Source organism: Sander lucioperca, chromosome 1 (assembly GCF_008315115.2).
Source record: "Sander lucioperca isolate FBNREF2018 chromosome 1, SLUC_FBN_1.2, whole genome shotgun sequence".
NCBI lineage: Eukaryota > Metazoa > Chordata > Actinopteri > Perciformes > Percidae > Sander > Sander lucioperca.
In genome coordinates, this window is record NC_050173.1 from 34738072 (window position 1) to 34748939 (window position 10868).

Consider the following 10868-nt stretch of genomic DNA (forward strand, 5'->3'; position numbering starts at 1 on the left):
GCGGTTCAGAAGTTCCGCTTACATATGGCTTAACAAAATAATAAAACAAAAAAGCGCTGTGCTGTCCATTAGGCTACTCTACAGAAACTTTCAGTGGGGGAAAGATTAAACAATTTTTGAGCTTAAGGTGCTGTATGTCTGTTTTTTTAGGTACTTTTACCATTTCTATTTTATACTGTCTCACTACCTTTCAGACTTTCCTCCACTAGCTACATCTGATCGATAAATAACTAGCATATTCAGATTTAACACATGTAATCATTTTAAAAATATGATGCATTATTAGAGATGAACATACTCACAGTATGGTATAGTTAAACCGAGCTCCACCTAGGTCAACTACATTAAAATGCCGTTCAAGTTAAGTTTAATTCGTCATATGTAGGTTAACACAGGGTCGACGGTACAATGAAATGCATTTGATAATAGAACGGGTCAGCTCAGCAATAAATAGCACTGGTCATATATATAAGCTAGAATAAGATAATAGACAATAAGATAAAATTACAAAAAAATTTAAAATGATAAGATGTAAGATGGGAAGATATATTACTATACAAATATATGAAAATGAGGATTGTGCGGAAGTAATTGACAAGTTTATCCAACAGAGCATGCTAATAAATCAATAATATATCATTCATACACCTCTCTGCTTAACAGGTTATTTTACTTCAGATTTTGAATGCTAGATTTCTTACTTGTAATGGCCTTTTTTTTTTTTTTTACATTGTGGTGTTACTTCTTATACTTACACCCAAGTAAAGGATTTGAATACTTCTTCCATCACTCGTGACTTCATAAATTAGTTAGAGACATATATGACAGTAAATAGTGTGACTACACAACAGGTTAGGTAGTCTGTTCAGTGAATGGCTTCCCACAATGAGATTAAACAAGAAAATCATATTTAATTTCAGTTCAAATTTGATCCATTTTACAATGCAAACAGGCAGGAAAAAAAGAGAAATGTCCAAGCAGAGTTTTGTTCAAAATAGTGGCATGATAATGGAGGTTACGATCTGCCCAAAATAATTAATGGATAAACAAGCAGTCAGTTCCAGTAAGGCACCTGAAAAAACTTTTGCTACCAATACATACCTTTGTGTGCTTGGAAGACATAAAAGAAAAGTATCTTTGGCTCATGAAAATCATTAAGATAACTCCCTGATATCATTTGAAGAATCCTACAGGGCTGGCTTATCAAAGCACAATACGTATACCAAATCCACAATCATACCTTCCCTTAAACTGCAGAACAATCATTAATGGTGTGTTTTCCCTTTTCATAACTGATGTCTTTAATACATGTTCATACAGTGAAAACTTAATGATAACTATGTTTTGAGTTACTAAAGGATTAATTAAAAAGCAGTGCATAACACTGATAGTGAAACAAAATTAGAAAGGGGATACAAAAGTATATTTTTTCATTTCCTATAATGCAATTATAATTCATTATATAGGGCTCATTCTACTGATGCAAAAATAACAGTCTTTAGCATCGTGATCATTGTGCAAGTCAATTAAACCATTCATAGCCTACAGGCGTTAGAACACCATTGTTAAGACGGAGAGACAAAGTCATTCTGTGTGTAGTTGTAGTCCAAGTACTCAATAACATACATAAGTTAACATAACCTTTTGGCAATCCTAAGAAAGGGTTTTGCCGATCATATTGGAGCTGATGGATTGATCAGATATGAGAAAGAGAAAGGGCTCAGCTTGTAGCCTGATCCACTGTAGAACTTGTTCTGAAACTCCACCCTGTAAGAGAGAGAAGCAAAGTCAACATGTGATAATACAAACTACTACAAACGTCCACTCCATTCCCCTACATCTCTTCACCACTCATCCTGTCCAGTTTATTCTACAGTGGACATAAAGCTGAATATAATTTCTCATTTAGAAATTATTGATGTGGTGCTGCTCTGACCTTTTTTATGGTACCCCTGTTTTAATCCATAAATGGATTAAAATAAGAAAGAAAACTAAAATGTGGATATTCATCGATCTAAATGAATTTTTGGTGACCTCTGAATCTCTTCTCTAGCACCACCATGAGGCAAACATTTCCATTTACACACAAATATCCAAATGTAATGTGCAGACGGCTATGAAATGTACTGAGCACATCTTTGAGCCTCCCTGAGCACCCTTAATCCAAAAAGTCAACTTTGCATGCAAAATGCATAACTCAATCAAATAGGAAGCTTTGCTGAGCATATTTATTACCTCCCACACATTTATGCTTGATGGTGTTTTAAGCCCCCAACGTCTCCTTCCAGGGAGTGCTGTGACCGTTGAATTCAAGGCACCTAACCCTAACCTTAACCCTAACACTAACCTTAACCCTAACCATTGCCTAATCCTAGTGCCTTCCAGTAATGCGCTGCCTGGAAGGAGACGTTGGGGGCTTAAATCACAGATAAAGCACATTTATCAGGTGAATAAATGTTAACAGAGTGCAATGTGTACACCAATATGAAAATAAGAAACATGTGTAAGGAAACTCGGTGAATGGATTACTAAATGATCTGGATAACTTTGATAGTAAATCCCAGGACTCTTTATCCATGAGGAAGGTGTGTTGATGTTTGTTACAAACCTAAATTACAAACATATTGTCTGATGAAAAATGACTACAGTGTAGAGCCTTATGTGAAGCAGATTTCTGTGTGCACAGTTATGTTGAGGTACATTGCATTGGCCATTAGAAACAGACACACTTTACACTTTGTTATGTGATTTAGATGAGACTAAAGATAAAGTGCATTTCATGGTTTATTGTTCATTGTATGCAGATTTAAGAGCTACACTTTTAGTAAAACGTCCATTTCTGATGAGTTCTACTGGTTAGATGATCATCAAAACTGGAGTTGTGTTTTAGGAAGGAAACCTTTTCTTGTGGCAGCTTGGGACAGGAGACAATGTACTTGTCAATGTCTGACTAATGTTTGTGTTTTTGGTGTCTTATAGGTCTATAAATAACATACCTGACTAACTAACTGCCTTAAACATGGACTAAAGCAAAAAGCTATTAAAGATTGTACTCAGTGCAGATATTTAGCCTACTTATTAGTATTGTTTAGCAACACATTTTCCCCTTTGTCTTCTCCTCCCTCCCATCCTTACCAGTGCAGACGGAGTGCGTGCAGGAAGGCTGAGAGTCCCTCCATAACCAGCAGGATGGAGACAGTCAACATAGCAAAGAAGGCAAAAACCACAAAGAGGACTACAGATCCCACATATCCCTCCCATTTCAGCGCAATACGCATCACCATCACCCACAACACCTCTGACAGCTCTGTGGAGACACAAATAACTCACTGTCAGACAGCCATCAGTGCTTGGTAAAAATCTATCATGTGCATGTGAATAACTGGCTGAAAAAAGAATAGTATGAGTGTGTAGTAGAGAGGAAGTCTGTCTGTGTGTGTACATCATGTGAGTATGAACATGTATATTGCGTTTGTGTGTGTCAGTATGGGTGCCACTAACGTGCGTGCGCCAAACTGAGAGCCCAGAGTCGGAGATAAGAGGCGGTGTTGGAGATGCAGCCCAAGCAGTACTCTATGGTGTGGATGGCCTGATGCATGAACACATCTGCAGCATCAAACTCCTGCAGACAACACAGATTAAACACTTCCAGAATCACAACAACACATCTCTGACTGTATTTAGTCTGTTCAGAATTAAGTTATTCAGGATTCTCTCTTACCTCCTCCTCAGCAGCTCCTCCCTCCACCTCCCCCTGACAAGTGTTGATGGAGCCTTCATCGACCACCAGCGGATGTCTTTCTTCCTCCTGATGCTGCAGAGAACCAGAAATCCCGTCAGAAAAGACATCCAATTTTAGAATAAGGATCAAAGTTCAGTCAAACACACACTCACAATGTGACGTCGTCTTCTCTTGAATGTGATGTATTCGTACATGGGCTTCCCGAGCAGGAGGACCGGGACAGAGCACAGGGCCAGCACCACCAGGATCTTCTGCACCACAATCTGCACATGAAGAGTGACAAGACTGGCTGTTATGCTTTTAGGCAACACATGCTCACTTTGCATATTGTTGCACATTTACTACAGAAAGCATGTACTTTAACTTCTGCAAACCATTTTCCAAAGTATGCCACAATTTTTGGGGGTTGAAGTGCTTTTTATTCCTACTTTCAAGATGTTCACTGGTTTCCGGGGGAATACACATAAAAAAAAACAATACTATGTCTTATGGCATGTTTTTGGTTAAAAGTATGCCTATTAACTGGAATTCTAACCATGCACTGCATTCAGCAGCACACTCTTCCATCACATACACAGATTATTTTCCAGCATCCAATGTAGCTTGATTGAGCATGCTAATTAAGTAGTTTTAATCAATCTATTTCCATTTATTCTTTATTGTAAAACATTTTTTATAAATTACTTTATTTTAAACACTATGTTTGCACAGAGCCCAATTGTCAGCTCAAATTTGGTATCCATTAGTTAAGTTGCTAGCTAGCCAACTCCCACATTGGCATTCACCTTGTATGTACAGTATCTGACAAATTAATGGATTATGTCTGCTTATGATATGGGAAAAGGTTTATTTCTATCTGCACATGACACGATAAATACAGCCTGAGCAAATACCCCTGTATTTAAACACCCCATTATTTCCCATATGTTCCCCATAAATTCCTGTTTATTCCCGTGAAAAGTTTTCATCTTGAATATTCCTGGAATTTTGCAACCCTAATATTGACATACGATAATGTTACACTAAATGTTCGCTGTGATAGGTTCCATGTCTCAACCAAGTTTCACTCATCTTCGAGGTGATTTTCATACTGTACTTAGAAAATAAAATATGACAAATGGTTTCCAGGAACATAGGAAAATGCATTCATCACTATAAAAAACTATAGCATAAATTGTAGAGCATGACTTAAAACACTGATCTGTTTCTTTTAGGGAAATCAACAAACCACACACCTGTCCTTCATAGAGCTTTGGGTTCTCAGGGTTGTCTGTGAAGAGGAACATGTCTATGAAGTGGATAAGTATACTCGGAGCGATTTTGGACTGGGCGGGAGTGTAGGCGATCCACTTGAAGACCACCATGAACACCAGGTAGCCAAACAGACACACCATGAAGAACAGCTCAGGGATCAGCACAAAGAACACACTGCTTATCTGACCAAAGTGCCTGGAGAAAACACAAACGACAACAAGGGAAAGCACCAAACAAGGATATGTGAAGCCAAGGCAGAATAAATATGAAAAGACACAAGAATGGAGGTGTACACACAACACAAGCCTACAGAAAAGTAAAACGTGATTGCTTACCAGTAGTTAAAGAATGACAAGCAGACTCCAAAAGTCATGTGTATGACACCGATGATGACTGACATCTTCATCTTGTACGAGTTAAGGAAAGTTAGTTTGTTGTTGGACAGCCCCCAGACCTGACACCACCACACAAAGCAAGAGAGAATGAGGATGGATGCAGTGACAAACAAGATGACAGCTTGAAAGACAATGGAGTCGGGTTCATGAGTGTGACGGCCATACCGGGTCAATGCCAAATGGATAGGGGCTGGTGAAAACACCAGACACAACGGGATCCATGGACAAGTACTGGTTGCCAGCGAGGACTGATGAACTGAAAGAAATAAAATACTATTAGGTAAGATGGACAAGAAACAACATGTGTGGAGATTGGAGAAAACAAAAAAAAGGTATGACATGTCCTCACTTCCAAATGTTCTTCTCGAACATCGGGCCGACGTGCCACGCTGAGTTGAAGGTAGTGAGGCCTCTGCTGAAGCACTCGTTGTAAATGGCCCCCGTGTAGATAGAGAACAGTCCCATCAGCAGAATCAGATACCGTCCTCCAAACATCATCCTCCAGATCTGAAACACACAGGGACAGGTAACAACTTCATTTCACTATTTCATTTGCAAGGTGGAAAACACGTTTCAGCTCTTTTGTTTGACAGTTGATTGCACTGTGAGTGAATATCCCCTAAATTACCTCATTGTTGTTGCTCTTTAGTTTAGGGTCCTTCTCCTCAAGGACCATCCAGAGGGCAGCCACAGTCATCAGTAAACCATGACCCACATCCCCAAACATCACAGCAAACAGGAAGGGGAATGTAATTATGGTGTACACCGCTGCATTGAGAGACAAGACTTGATTTAAAATACATGTGAAGTTGAGCATTCTCTGGATTCTACTTTGAACATCTGACATGTCCATTTTCTTTCAAGGCATTAATGAAGAAACGTTTTTTTAGCGGTGTGCAGCAGACGTACCTGGATTGACTTCACGGTAGCTGGCCACTCCGTAGGCATCAACAATGTTCTGGAAACCAGCTGTGAAGGAGTTGATGGGAAACAGGGTAGGTGGAGCGGTGGAGGAAGGCAGGCGGTTGTAGAAAGAGTCGACACCACTGCCACTCTTTCTCTGAGGATGGAGAAGAGGGTGGGGAAAAAGATGAAGAGAGGGAGAAATTAGGCACGTTACTTACTTATTTATGTCGAGTCAGCCTTTGTCTTACCCCTCCCTCTCTCAGAGCGCTCTGCAGTTCAGGAAGCTTGCCAACGGGACACCAGGCCTCAGCGATCAAGCATTTGTCTGTGACCGAGGGGCTGCAGAGATTCAAAACCATCTGGACCGCCTTACACTTCTGCACACGCACCTTCCACTGGGGCAACACAGCTACTGCCCGCATCAGCAGCTGCTGCAGGAAGGACTCGGTCTGTGACAAGACCTGAAGTAGAGGTAAATGAGAGGGTTTTAGAAGTACTGAGCAGAAGAAAAGAAAAAAAAACACATTACTGCTATTTTTGTGCTTTCTAGTATTTTCAAGTGTGATACAGACATTGGAAAAGACTGGGCAATGCTGGTGATTGTATCAGTGTTCAACAGATAGTGCTCTGTGCTTTTATAAACATGCACTACACTTACTGATTTGATATCTTCAATTCTGCTTTGAAGTCCCTGGAGAATCTCCTCTCTCTCAGCAGTGCTCTCAGGGTATGCAAATGTCTGTGTGCGAAAGCTGTGAGGAGGGGAAATCCAAAGATGTTCAACAGGTTCAACAGACATTGCAGTGTGGAAATCCACAAGTAAAAAAAAAACAAAAAAAAACCTGATGCACAGGTTTACGCACCAATCACATATCTTCTTGACCTTCTGTCCGATCTGATCTCCCCAATAGGAGATGAGGAACACTGTCCATTGCACCATTTCCCCCTGCAAACGAAGAAACAGCAAACGGAATGATCAGAGACTATCCCTGCCACACAAAAAACTTCCATATCCATCTCTCAACCATGATCCCCTCTCTCTTTCTCCCGGTTCCCACCGTGACCGGATGCTCGAGTCGATCCTCCATTTCTCTGAAATCCACGATGGTGTAACCGCGACATGCCCGCCATAACAACCGTTCAAATGAGGGGACCTTCCAAGGATGGACCACTCCAGCCACGAAACTGAGAGAGAGAGAGGCGATGCAGTGTTAAACACGTTGAATGTAGATTAAAAACATTAAACACATAATGGACATCTTAGAAAATTAATCTACCTGAGGTGGACATCTTGGCGGTTATCAAACAGACCTTGGCTTTCCAGTACAGGTGGTGGTGCCTGTGAGGTGAAGCCAACGTTTGTAGTTTTAGTTTGCAGACAGTTTGCTCACACCAACATAATAGCTAAAGAAAATGTAATACATGATGCAGGAATGTTTGCAGAAATGTAGTTTGTCCCACCTGTAAGGCTGTGAGAGAGTGCGTCCTGGTCAGGACTCCTTGGTACTGGCTGAGCTGGGTCAGCTGAGCCCGGAGGCTGTCTCTGTTCCTGGACACCTGGTGAGACACAAAAAAAACTGTCAGGCCAATAAGCTCAACCTTTTTTGATGGTGTATTAATGAGATAACAGAGGCTTTTCATTTATCATCTCAGCCTTGTTTTTAGCGCTCGCCTCTTTGAGCTCTCGGGCCAGCCTCTCGCACTCCTCTTCTATGGTGATGAGTTCACGGGGCTGAGGGGCCAAAGGCGTCGGGCATGGAGGAGGGAGGGGACACTGCAAGGGTGGAGACAGGGAGCGATTGATCTCCTGCTCCAGGAAGCCTGAAGGCCAGATAAAGAAGGTAAGAAAGGAGAATCTTAACAAAACTAATAAATAAAGAACATGGACGAAAATATAGGTGGGAAACAATGAGTCAATACTTACTTAAAGTTTTCTCAAGTTCCTCGCATCGTCTAACCTCGCCGACAAACTTCCTCTGAAAGGCGTTCACGTTAGGATTTAACTAAAACATCAGAGCAGAGGAAAAAGGTTACTCATGTTCATCTTATGACAATAATTTACTGCGTTTCACAGTGACTCACAGCAACCATCAGTTCACCATCTCATCTAAACTCAGATTTAGAAATGCTGCAGATTCCAAAGTGACTTCATAAGATAATCACATTCAGTTGTAAACCGATCAATTACAGTGTTCTGGGTTGTTTTGAGAATGAGAGGGATGATCAGCGGCTTCTGATATGAGCCAACTCACAAGCATTTAGGCTTAATAGGAGGCAAAATAGTTGCACATGGTATTCTGGCCCAAACAGTAGCTGACTAGTTCACGATGCTATTGGGCCTCCATTTGTATTGGACTCTGAGCTTTTCACCACATGATCACAAACCAAGATTGCGAACCAAGAGTTTAAGTTACTCACATCTCTGAACTCAACCAGGCCCAGTTCTCCCAGCTCACTGACACAATTGTAGGCCGAGCCGGACTGAAGGAAGAGCTGCACCAGGCACACCTCCTCACTGCGAAACATGGAGCCCATAACTGCCTGCACAGAAACATGTCCAAATTAATATTTTCCCTGACAACGTAGCCAAAGTACTGCAGTTTATAGTGGAATGAGGGGTATTGGTGAGAAAGTGAAGAGAAAAGAGGCAGTAAACGGTTAAAAGAATGTTAACAGAGGGCATTTATTTTTAGTTAGGACAATAAAAGCCTCTCTGTGACAATGCAGAAGCTTATGAGTGGAAACTGAAGAAAAGGGAAGCATTAATTCCTCCTGACTGTGAAGCTCAGGTGGGATTTCCATTCTTGCACAGAAATGTTTCTGCCAATTTTACAAGCTTAGTTTCGTTCATTTGTGAATTAAATCCCTCTTCAATGCACTAAAAAAATATAGCTGCATGTAGAAATATACAGTTGCCAGGTTATTAAATCCACCTTGGTCAAACTACAAGTGCTCTGCAATAAATCCTACCTGTACCTTTATGAAGGTTATAACATTCTGATTTTGTTGATCTCTGTTTCAGAGAGGATTCAACGTTGTCGTCATTTTGGAGGCTGCCGTTTGCGGTGCTGTATTGTTATATTTAGACTAATCTCAGTAATGTCATGCTGCCTTAGTTTTGATTGATTGATTGATTGATTTTATTCATGGATATAGAAGACGAACAATCCAAAGCATAACATGAAGTGCAAACACTCATTTCCAACATGGTCCCTGATGTCATAGAAAACAGGACATACCATCACACATAACATGCACACAATCCCTAAAAGAATAAGCAACAAAAGCACATCTTACAAATAAAAAAAACAAACAGCAGAAACAAAACTTAAAAACCTCTTCTATCTCATTATCTCCCTTATTTTTACAATATGTCCTAAAATCATTCCCCAAACCACTAAAATAGACATAATAAAAGTGTTCACAATAAAAAAAACAAGTAACAAAACATAATACAATTTGAAAAAAACTTACATACACAATAGCTAGGAGTACATGTGTTATTACATTCATGAAGACTAGGTGTTACCTAAATAAACATTAAAGGCAACATGACTTAAAACTGCAAACACATAGGCTAAATGCAAGTAACGTTATACAAAGAAAAAAATATATCTAAAAGGCACTTTGGCCTTTTTTAAAACGAATAATCCCAGCTATTCCACATCTGTAATTTCTACATTTTTTTTGCCATAATCATCAGAATTAGGGCAAGAAGTTTCGTTTCTAATGGTACGCCATGCTAATGAGTCTGAAGTCTGAAAGAATGGCAATCACACAAAAGATGTACGATAACGTAAAAGAATAGTCTGGCTATCACCAGACCAAGCTCAGTCTTTTAAGAGCTGCAGGGCGAAATCAAATCGCCGGCAGGTCGGGCTGGGTTTACCCAGTCTAGTAAAAAGAAGGACTGTCTTGATTGGTTCGGGGAATTCCATAAAGGGAAAAAGCATGACAATAGCGGTGGATAGAGGTAGAAAACCGCTTCATGTCAGAACAAAATGACGCTAAATATGAGATATCTCACCTGTCTGCCTCCTAAATCCCGCTGGACTCCAACCTGCTGTGTTTCAGGCTGTCCAGCTCCGTACCGACGGACAGACCAGTGACTGTTGTCGGGACAAACCAGACGTGTTTATCAGAAGTGCTCGGTTTTGGTATTGTGTCTCACTTCCCGTTTGGTCACGTTGCTGCAGCCTCACGTGACAGTTGGCGTTCGTCTCTCATTTGGCCACGAGGGGTCGAGATCTTCACTCAGTTCCTTAAATGGCGGTTAATAACGTAACGTTAAACGTTTGTCGGTTTTTGGATGAGTCGATGTTATATTGTTCTATAGATAATATCATTAACATATATAAAAGGATAATATGTGTGGAGTAGTTTGATTTGCTAACAGTAACTTTAGTTGCTTAGCGACACCATAATGATATGAGTGGCATATGACTGTCATTAAAGTATGGCTGGGACTACCTTAATCACTCATTCACTACTTCCTATAAAGCGGTTGAGAAAACGGATGCTTTTTAGAATATAATAGAATGTTGTGACAACCTAAAAATGCGTGCCCTGGG

General features: G+C 40.4%; 1 protein-coding gene across 2 annotated transcripts; it reads right to left on the reverse strand.

The window, feature by feature from the left end:
- Positions 1 to 891: 891 nt before the first annotated feature.
- Positions 892 to 10569, reverse strand: LOC116064402 (V-type proton ATPase 116 kDa subunit a3-like). 2 transcript variants are annotated; one of them, XM_031319596.2, is made up of 21 exons: positions 10325 to 10569; positions 8716 to 8838; positions 8222 to 8300; positions 7970 to 8118; positions 7759 to 7854; positions 7575 to 7636; positions 7356 to 7482; positions 7161 to 7243; positions 6956 to 7049; positions 6546 to 6758; positions 6301 to 6451; positions 6020 to 6159; positions 5741 to 5898; positions 5557 to 5647; positions 5332 to 5450; positions 4978 to 5191; positions 3895 to 4005; positions 3722 to 3808; positions 3502 to 3622; positions 3136 to 3307; positions 892 to 1767 (listed from the first exon to the last, which is right to left on the reverse strand). In XM_031319596.2, the coding sequence occupies exons 2-21, from the start codon at positions 8830 to 8832 to the stop codon at positions 1674 to 1676; spliced, it is 2478 nt and encodes an 825-aa protein (XP_031175456.1). In that variant the 5' UTR covers positions 8833 to 8838; positions 10325 to 10569; the 3' UTR covers positions 892 to 1673. The 2 variants fall into 2 exon arrangements, with proteins under 2 accessions (XP_031175456.1, XP_031175455.1); XM_031319595.2 differs by having other exon boundaries at positions 3722 to 3814.
- Between the last annotated feature and the right edge of the window lie 299 nt (positions 10570 to 10868).